Source organism: Cetorhinus maximus, chromosome 1 (assembly GCF_964194155.1).
Source record: "Cetorhinus maximus chromosome 1, sCetMax3.hap1.1, whole genome shotgun sequence".
In the NCBI taxonomy this organism is placed as follows: Eukaryota; Metazoa; Chordata; class Chondrichthyes; order Lamniformes; family Cetorhinidae; genus Cetorhinus; species Cetorhinus maximus.
The window spans coordinates 215296693-215314133 of NC_135879.1; the positions used below are offsets into that span (position 1 = coordinate 215296693).

General features: G+C 43.1%; 1 protein-coding gene across 1 annotated transcript in view; it reads right to left on the bottom strand.

Moving 5' to 3' along the window:
• haus1 (HAUS augmin-like complex, subunit 1) overlaps positions 1-17441 on the bottom strand; it is a 47772-nt gene that overhangs the window by 4416 nt on the left and 25915 nt on the right. The window contains exons 5-8 of the mRNA XM_078553030.1: positions 9746-9869; positions 8271-8336; positions 4848-4919; positions 4619-4666 (exon numbers count right to left, since the gene is read on the bottom strand). Of these exons, the coding sequence (XP_078409156.1) occupies positions 4619-4666; positions 4848-4919; positions 8271-8336; positions 9746-9869 (310 nt within the window). The remainder of the gene's footprint in view (positions 1-4618; positions 4667-4847; positions 4920-8270; positions 8337-9745; positions 9870-17441) is intronic.

Genomic DNA, 17441 nt, shown 5'->3' on the forward strand with positions numbered 1-17441 from the left:
CTGAGGTGTATAAAATTATGAGGGGCATAGATAGGGTAGACAGGAAGGAACTTTTCCCCTTGGTGGAGGGATCAATAACCAAGGGGCATAGATCTAAGGTAAGGGGCAGGAGGTTTAGAGGGGATGTGAGGAAGAATTCTTTCACCCAGAGGGTGGTGGGATTCTGAAACTCAGTGCCTGAAAGAGTGGTAGAGGCAGAAACCCTCATAACATTTAAGACGTATTTGGATATGCACTTGCGATGCCATGGCATACAAGGTTATGGGCCTAGTGCTGGAAAATGGGATTAGAATAGTTAGGTACTTGTTTGACCGGTGCAGGCTCGGTGGGCCAAAGGACCTTTTTCTGTGCTGTAGACCTCTATGACTCTATTGTTGCATATGGACATTATTATTTTCAAATCCTTCCATGGCCTCGCCTCCCTATCTCTGTAATCCCCTTCAGCCCCTTAATCCTCCGATCTATCTGCACACATCTAATTATGGCCTCAGATATCCCCAATTTTAATCACTCCACTGGCCTAGTCTTCTGTGGCTTCAGCCCCAGGCTCCAGAAATCCCATCCAGGTTACTCCACCACTCCCCCTCGCTTCTCTATGTCACTGCGCAAAACCTTGCTCCTTGCCAAGCTTTTAGTCACCTGTGATTATCATCTCCTATATGACTCAGTGCCATAATTTGTTTTATAGCTGCTCCTGTGAAGTGCCTTGGGATGTTATATTATGTTAAAGGTGCTAGATGAGGTGCTTTGAATTGTTGTTTGTGACCTGGTGCTGAAATGATTGGTCTCCAACAACCACATCTTTCTACTAGGTATGACTCCAATCAGTGGAAAATGGTCCCCAGTGATTTTAATTTTCCTAGAATTCCTTGATATCACACTCAATCAAATACGTTGATATCAAGGGCAATCACTCAGCTCACCTCTTGAGTTCAGCTCTTTTGACTATGTTTGGACCACATGGCCCTGGCTAAACTCAAGCTCAGGTTTATTGCTGAGTAAGTATGCTTGATAATATTGCCAATGACACCTTCCATCACTTTGCTGATGACTGAGCGATAAGGCAGTAATTGCCAATCAGAAAGTACTCTGATTTGTCTTTCTGTTACTTAACTCCCATTTACCTGCTTTAGTTCCATACCCTTTAACAACCTTGCCAAACAAAAATCTATCAATCTCAGTTTTGAATTTTTCAATTGACATAGTCTCAGCAAGGAAAAAGTTCAATTTTTCCACTATTCTTCATGTGAAGAAATGATTTGACATCCTGCCTGAACAGCCTAGCTAATTTTAGTGTTCTAATTTTAGTGTAATTTTAGTGTCCTGCTGAAGGGTCGTGAGGACTCGAAACGTTAACTGATTTCTTCTCCACCGATGCTGCCAGACCTGCTGAGTTTTTCCAGGTAATTCTGTTTTTGTGTAGCTAATTTTAAGGTTATGCCACCTTGTTCTAAACACTCCCACTAGAGGAAATAGACTCTCTCTTTACCCTATCAAACCCGGTCATAATCATAAACACTTCAATCAGCTCACCCTTAATGATCTATATTTAAGGGAATGCAAGCCAATCTATTAAAACCTATCCTCATAATTTATCCCTTTTCCTCTGTATCGTTCTGGTGAATGAGCAGTGCACCCCCTCCCAGACCAATAAATCCTTCCAGATGTGCTGCATGGAACTGACTGCAGTACTTCAAATGGGTCCCACCAAGATTCTCTACAGTTGTAACATACCTTCCACCATTTTGTATTCCAGCCCTCTTTGAGATAAAGGCCAACGTTCGAATAGCCTTTTTAATTATTTTCTGTGCCTGTCCACCAAGTTTGTTTTTCATGATTTTTGTACTTGGATCCCAAAATCTCTCTTATTCTTCAAATTCACAAAATACCTTGACGTGTTCTCAGGTCCAAAGCTGATGACCTCACACCCCCCTACATTGAACTCCAGTTGGAAAAATATGGGTAAATTGAAAAACTGCACAGTTTTGTTAAAGGCTAATCACATTTCACTAACCTGATTGAGTTCTTTGATGGAGTAATAAAGGGGGCTTATGAGAGTAGTGCTGTTGATGTTGTGAAAATGAACTTTCAAAAGTTGGACAAGCTCCTATATAATCGACATAAGCAAAATTGAAGCCCATGGGATTAAAAGGGCAGTGTTGTATGGATACAAAACTGGCTAAGGGACAGAAAGCAAAGAATTGGGAAAAAGACAGGAAAGTGGAATTGAGGATTATCAGATCAGCCATGATCTCATTGAATGGCGAAGCAGACTCGATGGGCCGAATGGCCTACTTCTGCCCATACATCTTATGGTCTTATGGCCTAATAGTCCTGAATGGCTGCCTTAAAGGGGTGGTGGAAGCAGAATCATTAGTAACTTTGAAAAACAGAATTGGACAAATACTTCAAGGGGGAAAAATTGAAAAGCTATGGGGAAAGAGTGGGTGTGTGGGATTAATTGGATAGCTCTTTCAAAGAGCTAACACAGGCATAATACACATCCTTCTGTGCTGTATCTTTCTACGATTCTGGTTTTTTTATTCGCTCATGGGATGCAGGCATCACTAACTAGACCAGCATTTATTGCCCATCCCTAATTGACCTTTGAGAAGGTGATGATGAACGTCCTTCTTGAACCACTGCAGTCCATGTGTTATAGGAACACCCACAGTAAATAGGAAGAAGTTCCCAGGATTTTGACCTAGCAACAGTGAAGGAACAGCAATATAGTTCCAAGTCAGAATGGTGTGCAGATTGCTGGGGAACTGCAGGTGGTGGTGTTCCCATGCATCTGCTGCCTTATTCTTCTAGGTGGTAGAGGTCACGAATTTGGAAAGTGCTGTCGAAGAAGCCTTGCTGAGTTGCTGCCACTGTGCGTTGCTAGTGGAGTGAATGTTGAAGGTGGATGGGTTGCCAATCAAGCAGGCTGCTCTGTCCTGGATGGTATCAAGCGTCTGTTAACCAAAACAGTACCATAGCCTACCTGACCATAATAGCAAGTGTTCTATTTCCCTCATCTTTCTCTTCTATCATAAGAGATGCAATCCCATGCTGAGTTATGCTTCCTTGGCTACTAACTGCATTCAAATGCCTTGCCCATTGTTTATAACTAAAACTAAATCTTTTGTTTTCAAAATGGGATCCCAAACCCGAGGGAGTTTGCATGGTCATCAAGTTTCTGTATTTTTCCTAAGTGAGAGTATTATTTTCCTTTGTTTTGCTGACATCATCTCTTGAAAGTTGGGACATGGGCCCCAGAAACATGTTAATATTTGCAGAGTGTCCCACGTTCACATTTGAAAAGAAGTGGCCGAGCCAGTCACTGTCAACACGCTTCCATTGTGAAGACTATCACAGCCAATTCAACACTTTATAACCACACTGTCTGGATAGCAATCAGATGCTGATGTTTTATGTCCTCAGATCAGTGATCTTGGGGGTGGTTGCTGCCTCAAATGCTGTTGCAGTTGAAAATCCGTTTTCTAATTTACAGGCATAAAGCTACTGAGCATGAGGCCTTTTAGGCTGGGTGATTTCAGGGGAATCCAGATGAAACAGATCCTCTTTAAGAGAAAATACACTCAATTTGCTTCAACAATACAGACTAGAAGAAACATCACACAAAAATAGATAACAGATACAGCAGCGTAGAGCACAGGGGTATATGTCTGCAACACCACAGAGCAACAGTCAGACATTGATTTGTGACTGTAATCTCCAGCATGCTGAGTTTAACTACCTTACCTGTGAGGAGGTCAAAGAGGAAACAACTAGGCACATCCAGAGGGAAGGGTGCTCATACCAGAATAACGACCGATTGCAGAAATATGCAATGATAAAGTTAGAAAAGTACAATTCTAAGCTTAAACTTGTTCTGGATGCAGTGTTTGTGAAGGAGAACTAGGAAAAATGTACAATTTTGACCTTTATTGTTGGGATGTCAGTTTTAATCACCCAATAAAGCTATATTGGGTGGGTACATGGGAGTGGGCATCACAGGCCATCCTGCACACCTTGGTGACCATTTTCTTTGTAGCACTACCAGAAATTTTCTAACAGCCTGTCCCCAAACTTCTTGAGCAGAGACAATTTTTACCAGGGTTGAGTGAGACTAAATTCAACAAGGCAAGAATCTAGTTCAAAGGGAAAGGGGCATCATGTCTTTGAAGAAAAATAAACTGTTTTGTAAATAACAACCTCATTTTCTCTTATTATGTGAACACAGGCAGAGATCAATCACAATTTAACTATTTTTTTCAATCAGAAAACGTGCTTATTGTTTTTAGGCTGCAGAAAATTTAGAAAAATGGTGGAGCAGTCACTGTCAACACGTTTCCATTGTGAAGACTATCACAGCCAATTCAACACTTTATATCCACACTGTTGGATAGCAATCAGATACTGATGTTTTATGTCCTCAGATCAGTGATCTTGGGGGTGGTTGCTGCTTCAAATGCTGTTGCAGGAAACAAGAGGGTGTGGAATAACAGCACCCAGCATTATTAAAATTGTTTTGCATTTGGAGTCTGGAATCTGCCCAGACTAGATGTGCAGTCTTAACATTAAAAAGATAATATCTGTTTAGTCATAAACAGATAGGAAAGTAAACACTTACCAGCTCCAGTTTTGTTTCCTCAATTTTCACTTTGGCACTGTAGACATTCTGCAAAACACAAGTTCAACACTGCAAAATAAAGAGTTACTCTCACACAGAAACAAAGAATTAGAGGTAACATTTTAATTAATGGCAAAGAAATGGCACAAGACAAGGTGCATTTGGGACAGAATTTCAGCTCCCCATCCAGTTCCTAATCTTGCCTGTAAAACAGATACACGGCACTTACGGGTGTTAAGTTAAGGTAGGAGTTCAGTTTTGCATTCAAAGATTCTACTTCCTTCTTCACATTTTCCAGCCTCTATAACACAAAGACACAGAACAATCAGGCTCAACAAATTCCACTTACCACGCTGTTTGACAGAAATTGTTCCCACATCACCCTCTTCCACCACCCACTCCCAAATCAGTAGTTGAGAGACAAAGTGCCTGCGCAATGCAGACTGATAACGGTCAATAGACACTCAGAATCAAAGAATTGTTACAGCACAGGAGGAGGCCATTTGGTCCATCTTGTCTGCACCGGCTCCCCAAATGAGCAACTCACCTAATACCATTCCTCCACATGCTCCCTGTAACCCTGCACATTCTTCCTTTACCGATAACAGTCTAATTCCCTTTTGAATGCTCCAATTGAACCTGCCTCCATCATACTCTCAAGCAGTGCATTCCAAACCTTAACCACTCGCTGTGTAGAGAAGCTAGTCCTCATATCACTTTTACTTCTTTTACTAATTACTTTACATCTGTGCCCTTTTGTTCTCGTATCTCTCACGAGTGGGAACAGTTTCTCCCTATCTGCTCTGTACAGACCCCTCGATTTTGAGTACCGCTATCAAATCTCTTTTCAACCTTCTTTTCTCTAAGGAAAACAGTCCTAATTTCTCCAATCTATCTTCATAACTGAAGTTCCCCATCCCTGGTACCATTCTCGTGAATCTTTTCTGCACCCACTCTAATCTTCCTAAAGTGCAGGGCTCAGAATTGGACACATTACTCTAGCTGAGGCTGGACTAGTGACTTACACAAGTTCAACATAACCTCCTTGTTCTTGTACTCTATGCCTCTATAAAGCCCAGGAAATTGTATGCTCTATTAACTGCTCTTTCAACCTGTCCTGCCACCTTCAATGATTTATGCATATAAACACCCAGGTCCCTCTGCTCCTGCACCCCCTTTAAAGGTGTACCATTTATTTTATATTGTCTCTCCTTGTTCTTCCTACCAAAATGAATCACTTCACATTTCTCTACATTGAGCTTCATCTGCCACCTATCCGCCCATTCCATCAACTTGTCTATGTCCCTCTGAAGTTCTACACTATCCTCCTCATAGTTCACAATGCTTTAAGTTTTGTATCATCCGCAAACTTTGAAACTGTGCCCTGCAAACCAAGGTCTTTTTTTTGTTCTTTCATGGAATAGGGCGTTGCTGGCTAGGCCAGCATTTTTATAAGGGCCCATCCCTTATTGCCCTTGAGAAGGTGGTAGTGAGCCACCTTCTTGAATTGCTGCAGTCCATTGGTGTAGGTACACCCACACTGCTGTTAGGGAGGGAGTTCCAGGATTTTGACCCAGCAACAGTGAAGGAACAGCGATATATTTCCAAGTCAGGATGGTGAGTGACTTGGAGGGGAACTTGCAGGTGGTGGAGTTCCCATGCATCTGTTGCCCTTGTCCTTCTAGTTAGTAGAGGTCGCAGGTTTGGAAGGTGCTGTCTAAGGAGCCTTGGCAAGTTGCTGCAGTGCATATTGTAGACAGTACACACTGCTGCCTCTGTACACTGGCGGTGGAGGCAGTGAATGTTGAAGGTGGTGTATGATGTGTCAATCAAGTGGGCTGCTTTGTCCTGGATGGTGTTGACCTTCTTGAATGTTGTTGGAGCTGCACTCATCCAGGTAAATGGAGAGTATTCCATCACACTCCTGACTTGTGCCTTGTAGATTGTGGACAGGCTCTATGGATTCAGGAGGTGAGTTACTCTGTGCAGAATTCCCAGCCTCTGACTTGCTCTTGTAGCCACAGTTCAGTTTCTGGTCAACATTCCCCAGGATGTTGATAGTGGGGGTTTCATCGATGGTAAAGCCATTGAAAGTTATGGGGAGATGGTTAGGTTCTCTCTTGTTGGAGATACTCATTGCCTGGCACAGAATGTTACGTGCATGGCATGCATGTTACTTGCATTAATGGGTCATTAATATATATCAGGAAAGGCAAGGATCCCGACACTGACCCCTGGGGAACTCCAATACAAACCTTCCTCCAGCAAGAAAAACATCTATTAACCACTACCCTCTGTTTCTTGTTACTCAGCCAATTTTGCATCCATGTTGTCACTTCCCCTTTTCTTCCATGAGCTATAACTTTGCTCACCAGTCTGTTGTGCGACACTGTATCAAATGCCTTTTGGAAGTCCATGCACACCACATCAGCAGCATTGACCTCAACAGCCCTCTCTGTTACTTCTTCAAACAACTCCAGCAAATTAATTAAACACGATTATCCCTTAAGAAATCCATACTGCAAGTTCCCCTCCAAGCCACTCACTATCCTGGTTTGGAATTATATCGCCGTCCCTTCACTGTCACTCGGTCAAAATCCTGGAACTCCCTCCCTAACAGCACTGTGGGTGCACCTACACCACATGGACTGCAGCGGTTCAAGAAGGCAGCGCAGCACCACCTTCTCAAGGGCAATTAGGGATGGGCAATAAATGCTGGCCTAGCCAGCGAAGCCCACGTCCCTTGAATTAATTTTTTAAAAACTGGCTTTCCTTAATTAACCCACATTTGTCCATGTAACTATTAATTTTATCCCAAATTATTATTTCTGGAAGTTTCCCCAACACCGAAGTTAAGCTGACTGGGCTGTAGTTGCCGGGCTTATCTTTACGCCCTTTTGTGAACAAGGGTGTGACATTTGCAATTCTCCAGTCCTCCTGGACCACCCAAGTCTAAGGAAGACTGAAATATTATGGCCAGTCTCTGCAATTTCCACTCTCATTTCCCTCAGTATCCTTGGATGCATCACATTTGGTCCTGGTACCTTATCAACTTTAAGTATAGATAACCTATCCAATACCTCCTCCTTTACAATTTTAAACCCATCTGGTGTCCGAATTACGTCTTCCTTTACCATGGCCTGGGTAGCATCTTCTTACTTCATAACAACAGATGCAAAGCATTCATTTAAGACCTCAGCTATGCCCTCTGCCCACATGTGTCAATCCCCTTTTTGGTCCCTAATCGACACTGCTCCTCCTTTTACCACCCTTTTACTATTTATATGCCTATAGAAGACTTTGGGATTCCACTTTATGCTCGCTGCCAGTCTCTTTTAATGCTCACTCTTTGCTTCTTCACCTCTCCTCTGAACTTTTTATATTCAGCTTGGTTTTCAATTGTATTTCCCTCCTGACACCTGTCTTAAGCACACTTTTTCTTCTTTATCTTAAATTCTCAACACATTCGCTGCTCCAAATTGGCCCCTAACCATTTTGCTGCCAGACAATCTGTTTCAGGTTCAAGGAGGCTAAATCAGGATAAACGGTTGGTCGGATTTATTGCTGAATTAAAATATTCTTAGCACTTTGCCAACAAAACACAGAGAGTGCAAGTCCTGACTCTTCTAACAAGGCACACTCTCATACCCACCTCAGAGAGTTCCACTAGCGATTGATGATCCAGAGATGCGTCAAATCCAACCTGCTTTAGATCATTCTTTCAAAGAAAAATGGATAATCAAAGATTAAACTTAAAAGTAACATTTCAAAGTCTCCCAGTTAAGACAGCTATAAAAACAGGAAAGAGGGAACAAGTACAAATTACATTGCGATAGGTTTTCACTTTTTCCATTTCCCTTCTATGGTAAGGTACCTTGGTAAGGTACAGAGCAAAGTGCAAATATCTCACACAGCAAGAGAAGAAGAGTGGGGGGTGGGGCAGGCAGCAGCGTGAAATAAAAATCCTGAGAGGCAGAGTAGGATATCAAAAATGCTTCCATTTCTTACATTCAATTGCAATTTACAAAACTGCAAGCTCATTCAGCCCTTTTATTTTAAATAACTCACTCTGCTATCTCTCCTACCCTGCTATCTATTGCATGATTCTATCACCATATTAAAAATATTGCCCAAATTTTCTTTAAAAGCAATATAACATTATTAACTGTACCTCCACTGATGTTACTCGAGCTTCCTCACACTGTTGGGCTCACCTAGTGTCTAGTATTAGTGAATAATTTTGAACTCTTTCCTCCCACCCACCCCCACACTTCTTCTGAAAGTGCAGACTTCCTGCTGGTCTACAATTTTAAATGGGGGTTTCCAAGAAGATGGGCCAAATGGCTTCACGTGCTGTACTATGCTGTGACTCTGTGACAGCAGAATACCCAATTCTGAACGGCAGGGTACAGGGGATGTTTAATCAAAGTCCTCATCCAATGTCCACACTTCATTATTAGTAGCAAGATATCAATGGATGGAAGTCATGATATCCAATTCTGATGAATTGCTTGTGTTTCTAACCTCAGCCATTCCACAGTGGAGAAATGCCAAAGGTTTCTCACAGGAAGAAGAGGAGAAAAAATATAAGAAAGTTCAAGCTGTTGTCCAGAACCTCAGTGACTGTTCACAGAACAGCACCGACGGATGCTTGGAAATAGGTAGCAACGTCGGGTTTGGTATCTCTCCCACATAGTTTTTTTTGTAGATAAACCTGGACGGTGACAGTCAACTGGCCATTTGACCGCAGGAGAAGGCATCAGAGCCAAGCTGATCTTGTCCTGACCCAACATCCAAACACATGCACCTTCAACCCTGAATAGCCCTGGTTCATTTCTAAATGTCCCCAGTTGAAACCAATTCTAGCACTTTCAATGCTCCCCAAAAAGCCTTTTTGCTGCTGTGAAGAACATCAAATTCAATCCGCTCTGTTCGCATTCAACCTCATGTGTGCTGGGATACACAGCATGATCAACGGCCAAATGTAAAATAAAGTTTTGGGCTGCTTGAGTTTCTGGAGTTCTCAGGACTAGCTAATCCATCCGAAAACTGCTAAAACCCATTCCAGGGATAGCTGTCGGCTGGAGTGCTAGGCAATCAGCCTTGAAACCGTATCATAACACTGACCTCTAAACTTTGGCTTAGTTGGTTCCATTCATTCATCTTTTTTATGAAGAAGTCCGCATTCTGCTTTTTACACTCTGCTTTTGCCTTTGCTTCAATGAGATTGGAATCTGTCTTCAGTAAATCCCTTAAAATAAGACGATGCATTACACATGCTGAAATTTTGAATGGTACATTTTGTCATTATTTGTATAAGAGTCACCATGAGACAGAGATCAGATGTAGATGCAGCTCCTCTATCTTCATAGAACCATAGAAAAGTTACAGCACAGAAGGAGGCCATTCGGCCCATTTTGTCCATGCCAGCCCGAGGATACCCAGGTGCCCTTTCTAATCCCACCTTCGTGCACCCGGCCCATAGCCCTGCAGCTTACAGCACTTTAGGTGCAGATCCAGGTACATTTTAAAAGAGTTTAAAGTTTCTGCCTCTACCACCAACTTGGGCAGCGAATTCCAGACACCCACTACCCTCTGTGTAAAAAGGTTCTTCCTCATGTCCTCCCTACACCTTCTGCCACCTATCTTAAATCTATGTCTCCTGGTTCTAGAATTCTCCACCAAGGGAAATAATTTTATCCTGTCCACTCCATCTATTCCCCTCATAATTTTGTACACCTCAATCAAGTCACCTCTCAGCCTTCTTTGTTCGAAGGAAAATAACACCAACCTATCCAAACTCTCCTCCCAGCTACACTTTTCTAACCCTGGCAACATTCTTGTAAACCTCCTCTGCACTCTCTCCAGAGCTATTACGTCCTTCCTGTAATGTGGTGACCAGAACTACACACAATACTCCAGTTGTGGCCTCACCAGTGTTTTAAACAATTCCAACATTATATCCTTACTTTTATATTCTATACCTCTGCCAATGAAGGAGAGCATTCCATATGCCTTCTTTACAACCTTGTCTACTTGAACTGCTGCCTTCAGGGACCTGTGTACTTGTACGCCAAGATCTCTCACTTCATCTACCCCTCTTAGTATATTCCCATTTATTGTGTAATCCCTGTAACTGTTTGACCTCCCTAATGTATGACCTCACACTTATCTATGTTAAAATCCACCTGCCACTTTACTGCCCACTCCACCAACTCATCTATATCGTTTTGGAGATTACGGCTATCCTCTGCACTATCCACTACTCGGCCAATCTTTGTGTCATCTGCAAATTTCCCAATCGTGCTCCCCACGTTCACGTCCAAATCATTAATATATAACAAACAGCAAGGGTTCCAACACCGAGCCCTGTGGAACACCACTTGAGACAACTTTCCATTCGCAAGGGCATCCATCGACCATTACCCTTTGTTTCCTGTTACAAAGCCAACCTTTTATCCAGTTTGCCACATTACCCTGAATCCCATGGGCTTTTACTTTCCTGACCAATCTGCCATGTGGGACCTTGTCAAATGCCTTGCTAAAATCCATGTACACAACATCCACTGCACTACCTTCATCAACCCTTCCTGTCACTTCCTCAAAGAATTCAATCAAATTTGTGAGGCAAGACCTTCCTTTAACAAATCCACACTGACCATCCCTGACTAGTCCATGCCTTTCCATATGACAGTTAATCCTATCTCTCAGGATTGATTCTACTAATTTGCTCACCACCAATGTAAGACTATCTGGCCTATAATTATTTGGCATTTCCTTTGATCCCTTTTTAAACAATGGAACTACGTTTGCATTTCTCCAGTCCTCCAGTACCTCCCCTGTATCTAGTGAAGATTGGAAAATCATCCTCAGAGCATCTGCTATCTCCTTCCTGACTTCCTTCAGCAGCCTTGGAAACAATCCATCTGGCCCTGGTGACTTATAAACTTTCAAGGATTTCAACCCTTCGAGTACTTCCTCTCTCTTTATGACTATCCCATCCAATATCTCACAGTGTTCCTCCTGGACTACTATGTCCACATCCTCCCTTTCCTTTGTAAACACGGAGACAAAATATTCATTCAAAACCCTTCCCACAGTCTCTGCATCTACACACAAGTTTCCATCTTCATCTCTGATAGGTCCCACTTTTTCCTTAACTAACCTTTTAGCATTAATGTATTGGTAAAACATCTTTGGGTTATCTTTAACTTTACTTGCTAATCTTTTTTCATGCCTTCTCTTTGATTGCCTTATTTCCTTTTTTACTTCGTCCCTGCACTTCCTATATTCGTCTAGGCTATCTGCAGTGCCAAAAACTGCAGAGACCAAAAACTTTTAAAGAGATTTGAATTCCGAGTGACTGAGGCAAAAAAAAATCACATGACAAGATTTCACATTTTTAGACTTTTACTGTAACAAAAACTGAAATCAACATCCAGTAAACGTCAATACAAAAGCAAAATGCTGCGATGCTAGGATCTGAAATAGAACAAAAAATGCTGCAAATACTTAGCAGGTCAGGCGCAAGAGAAACATAGTTAACGTTTCAGATCGATGACCTTTCATCAGAACTGATTAAAGTATTCATGTGAAGATGAGTTCTGATGAAACGTCATAAACCTGAAACATTAACTGTTTCTCCCCACAGATGCTGCCTGACCTGCTGAGTAATTCCAGCATTTTTTGTTTTTATTTGAGTAAATATAAAACATTAGTGTATTAGTTGCCTCCTTAACTTCATAATGCCGTGTTTATACATTACGCCGCTCTCTCTGAAGAACCGTAGTCTTTACAGGAATCAGTCCTTCAAGAAAGGATATACTTGCATTGAAGGCAATACAGCGAAGGTTCACTAATTGGTGCCTGGGATGAGGGGGTTGTCCTAGGATGAGAGGTCGAGCAAATTGGGCTTATATTCTCTAGAGTTTAGAAGAATGAGAGGTGATCTCATTAAAACCTATAAAATTTTGAAGCAGCTTGATAGGGTGGATGCTGAGAGATTGTTTCCGCCGGTCGGGGATTCTAAAACACAGGGGCACAGTTTCAGGATAAGGGGCCAATCATTTAGGACTAAGGCGAGAAGAAATTACTTCACTCAAAGGGTTGTGAATCTTTGGAATTCTCTACCCCAAAGGGTTGTGGATGCTCCATTGTTGAATATATTCAAGGCTGGAATAGACAGATTTTTGCTCTCAGGGAATTAAGGGATACGGGGAGTAGTCAGGAAAGTGGAGTTGAAGCCCAAGATCAACCATATTAAATGACGCCACAGGCTCAATGGGTCATGTGGTCTACTCCTGCTCCTATTTCTTGTGTTCTTGTGTCCAAAATTACTCCCAGCTTCCAACAGGCTTGCCTCCTTCCATTTCGCTGAATAGTCATTTCCCTCAGCCTTCTGGAAATCCCTGAACTGACTTCTAGCAGCAAGGCCCACTCCAATGATTCCTTTTCCCAGACATGCCAGGGCGAATTTTCTAACATCCTTAAATTTTTATAGGGACAGCCTCTGCTCCCATCCCCACCTGGTGGCTAACAGAGAACCACCTTTTTCCCTGCTGCTTACAGCAGCTTCTGTCTCTTCTTACTATGTCCAGGGTCTCTGACTCACTAAGTCTGCAAGCAGCAAGAGCCACCTTCTCTCCCTCTGTTTCAGGTGTTAAATCTGGCACTTGGGTTTCCATAGAACTTGACCTGGGCTCCCGGTCCCCATGGCAACCAGCTCACTTAGGCTTATTGCCAGGCAGAACTAGTGGAGATCACATTTCCCTCTCCACAACTCAATTTTACCTTGAATTAAAAGAGACAGTTTAAAACATAACCATCTTATAAAACCTTGCACTCGTAACAAAACACAGAACTGTATCTTCTACTCCAGTGTGAAATATCAGTTTAAGAAAATAGTTCAGACTCACAACATAGATATATCCCAGTGAGGAAGGAGGATTCTAGGAAGAGAATAAACCAACCATGGTTAACCAAGGAAGTTAAGGATAGTATCAAATTGGTATCACAGTGGCAAAGATTAGCGGTAAGCCAGAAGATTGGAAAAGTTTTAAAAACCAACAAAAGATGACCAAAAAAAAAAGAGGGAGGAAATAAACTTTGAAGGTAAACTAGCAAGTAATATAAAAATAGATAGTAAGAGCTTCTTTAAATATATAAAAAGGAAGAGAGAGGCCAAAGGCAGGAAAGTGGAGTTGAGGATTTTCAGATCAGCCATGATCTCATTGAATGGCGCAGCAGACTTGATGGGCCAAATGGCCTGCTTCTGCTCCTACATCTTATGGTCTTATGGTAAATCCTCAATTTTTAAATTCTCAACCTTGATTTCAAATTCCTTCAAGGCCTCACCATTCCTTACCTCTAATTTGTTCCAGCCCCATATCCCTTTGAGAATGCTGCGCTCATCCAATTCTGGCATCTTGCACAACCCAATTTTCATCACTTCACCATGCCTTTAGCTGCCTAGGCCCTAAGCTCTAGAATTCCCTCCATAAAGCCCTCCACTCTTTAAAACCTTCCTCTTTGACCAAACCTTTGGTCGTCTGGCCCAACATCTCTTTATGTGGCTCAGTGTCAAATTTTGTTTGGCAACACTTTTGAAGCACCTTGCTATGACTTGCTACATCAAAGAGGAACTATATAAATATAATAAAAATTGCTATTGAACGGAGAAGAGAAACCCATGGAATAACAAAGCGAGGAAATGGGAAATGGAAAAATTTTTCCACAGCTTCCATGATGTATCACTTGCAGATCACACTTAAAATATAATGGCTCTGCTGATGGTGTTGGTTCGATAGACTATCTCACCACAAGAGGCTCTTGGCATCCTGAGAAAGCGGTAACACTCCCTCTAGTGGACATGAACTACTATTGTAGCAATAAAAACAGAAAATGCTGGAAAAACTCATTAGATCTGGCAACATCTGTGGAGGGAGAAACAGAATTAACGTTTCCAGTCCATATGACTCTTCTTCAGAGCTAAAGGGAAATAGAAATGTGAACGATTTTATACCTTTTCAGAGGGAGTGGAGCAGGTGGGGCAAAATAGGTCAGGGAAAGGTGGAGCTCATGAGAGATTGACAAAGATGTCATGGACACAAGACAAAGGGAGTGCTAATGGTAGTGTTAAACACTAAAGAAAATGCTGATAGTGGTAAAGGTAAGATAGCAGATTGTGTTAATAGCAGACCAAGGGTCAGCGCTCTGTGAAAGCACAACATAGAAACAAGTGACAGATGGCCCTGTTTGCGGGGGTGGGGGGTTGTTGGGGAAAAAGGATAAAAAAAAGGATATAAATAAATAAATTTGAAAATGGATTTAAAAAGGGGTAAAGATGGAGGAGAGAGTTCATGGTCTGAAGTTATTGAACTCAATGTTAAGTCTGGAGGGCTGTAAAATGCCTAATCAGAAGATGAGGTGCTGTACCTCCATTTGCGTTGGGCTTCACTGGAACATTGAGACCACATTGGGAACAGCGAATACAGTAGCCAAAAGCGAAGGAGGTGCAAGTGAAGCACTGCTTCACCTGAAAGGAGTGTTTGGGTCCTTGAACGGTGAGGAGGGAGGAGGTAAAGGGGCAGGTGTTGCACCTTCTGCGATTGCATGGGAAGGTGCCAGAGGAAGAGGATGAGGGAGGAGTGGACCAGGGTATCACAGAGGGAAGAGGGAACAGTCCTTAGGAATGCTGACAGGGGGTTGGTGAAGGAAAGGTGTGTTTCGTGGTGGTATCAAGCTGGAGTTGACGGAAGTGGCAGGGGACGATCCTTTGAATGTGGAGGCTGGTGGGGTGAAAAGTGAGGACAAGGGGGATCCTATCATGGTTCTGGAAGGGAGGGGGCAGGAGTGCGGGAGATGGGTCGGACACAGTTGAGGGCCCTGTCAACCACAGTGGGTGAGGGTGAACCCTCGGTTAAGGAAAAAAAAAGACATGTCAGAAGTGCCGTTATGCAAGGTAGCATCATCGGAACAAATGCAATAGAGGTGGAGGAACTGGGAGAATGGGATGGAGTCCTTACAGCAAGCAGGGTGTTAGGAGCTGTAGGAGTTTGGGGGCCAATTGTCTCAGAATTGGTGCATTATAACACGAGCTTGACTCCATTCAGAAAAAAGCAGCCCACTTGAATGGTACCCCATCCACCATCTTAAACATTCACTCCTTCTAGCACTGGCACAGAGGCAGCAGTGTGTACCATCTACAAGATAGACTGCAGGAACTCGACAAGGCTCCTTCAACTGCACCTGCCAAATTCATGACCTCTACCATCTAGAGGGAAAAGGGCACGAGGGCTACGGGAATACCATCACTTGCAAGTTACTCTCTCATACCACAAGGCATACCTAAAAATGAGGTGTCAACCTGGTGAAGCTACAACACAGGGCCACATGTGTGCCAAACAGCGAAAGCAGCAGGTGATAGACACAGCTAAGCGATCCCACAACCAACAGGTCAGGTCGAAGCTTCGCAGTCCTGCCATATCCAGTCGTGAATGGTGGTGGACAATTAAACAACTAACAAGAGGAGGAGGAGACTCCACAAATATCCCCATCCACATTGATGGGGGTTAACTTGCAGGCTGAGTCAGTAGTCAGGAAGGCAAATGCAATGTTGGCATTTATTTTGAGAGGACTAGAATATAAAAGCAGGAATGTGCTGCTGAGGCTTTATAAGGCTCTGGTCAGACCACTATTAGAATATTGTGAGCAATTTTGGGCCCCGTATCTCAGGAAGGATGTGCTGGCCCTGGAGAGGGTCCAGAGCAGGTTCACGAGAACGATCCCAGGAATGAAAGGCTTAACATATGAGGAACGTTTGAGGACTCTGGGTCTATACTCGATGGAGTTTAGAAGGATGAGGGGGCGGATCTGATTGAAACTTACAGAATACTGAAAGGCCTGGATAGAGTGGACATGGGAAGATGTTTCCATTAGTAGGAGAGACTAGGATCCAAGGGCACAGCCTCAGAGTAAAGGGAAGACCTTTTAGAACAGAGATGAGGAGAAACTTCTTTATCCAGAGAGTGGTGAATCTATGGAATTCATTGCCACAGAAGGCTGTGGAGGCCAGGTCATTGAGTGTATTTAAGACCAAGATAGATAGGGTCTTGATTGGTATGGGGATCAAAGGTTACGGGGAGAAGGCAGGAGAATGGGGTTGAGAAACTTATCAGCCATGATTGAATGGCGGAGCAGACTCGATGGGCCGAATGGCCTAATTTCAGCTCCTATGTCTTATGGTCTTATGGGAGCCTCGCACATCAGTGTAAGAGACAAGGTTGAAGCAATTGCAGTCTTCTTCAGCCAGAAGTGCCGAGTGAATGAACCATTTTTGACTCCTCCTGAGGTCCCCAGCCTCACAGATGCCAGTCTTCAGCCAATACGATTCACTCCTCATGATATCAAGAAACAGCTGAAGGCACTGGATACTGCAAAGGGTAAGGTCCCTGACAATATTCCAGCAATAGTACTGAAGACTTGTGCTCCAGAGCTTGCTGCGCCCCTAGCCATGCTGTACCAGAACAGCTACAACATTGGCACCTACCCGGGAACGTGGAAAATTGCGTAGGTATGTCCTGTCCATAAAAAGCAGGACAAATCCAGCCTGGCCAATTACCGCCCCACCAGTCTACTCTTGGTTGTCAGCAAAGTGATGGAAGGGGGTGTTGACAGTGCTATCAAGCAGCACCTACTCAGAAACAACCTGCTCACTGACGCTCAATTGGGTTCCACCAGAGCCACTCAGTTCATGACCTCATTATAAGCCCTAGTCCAAACATGAATAAAAGAGCTGAACTCAAGAAGTGAGGTGAGTGACTGC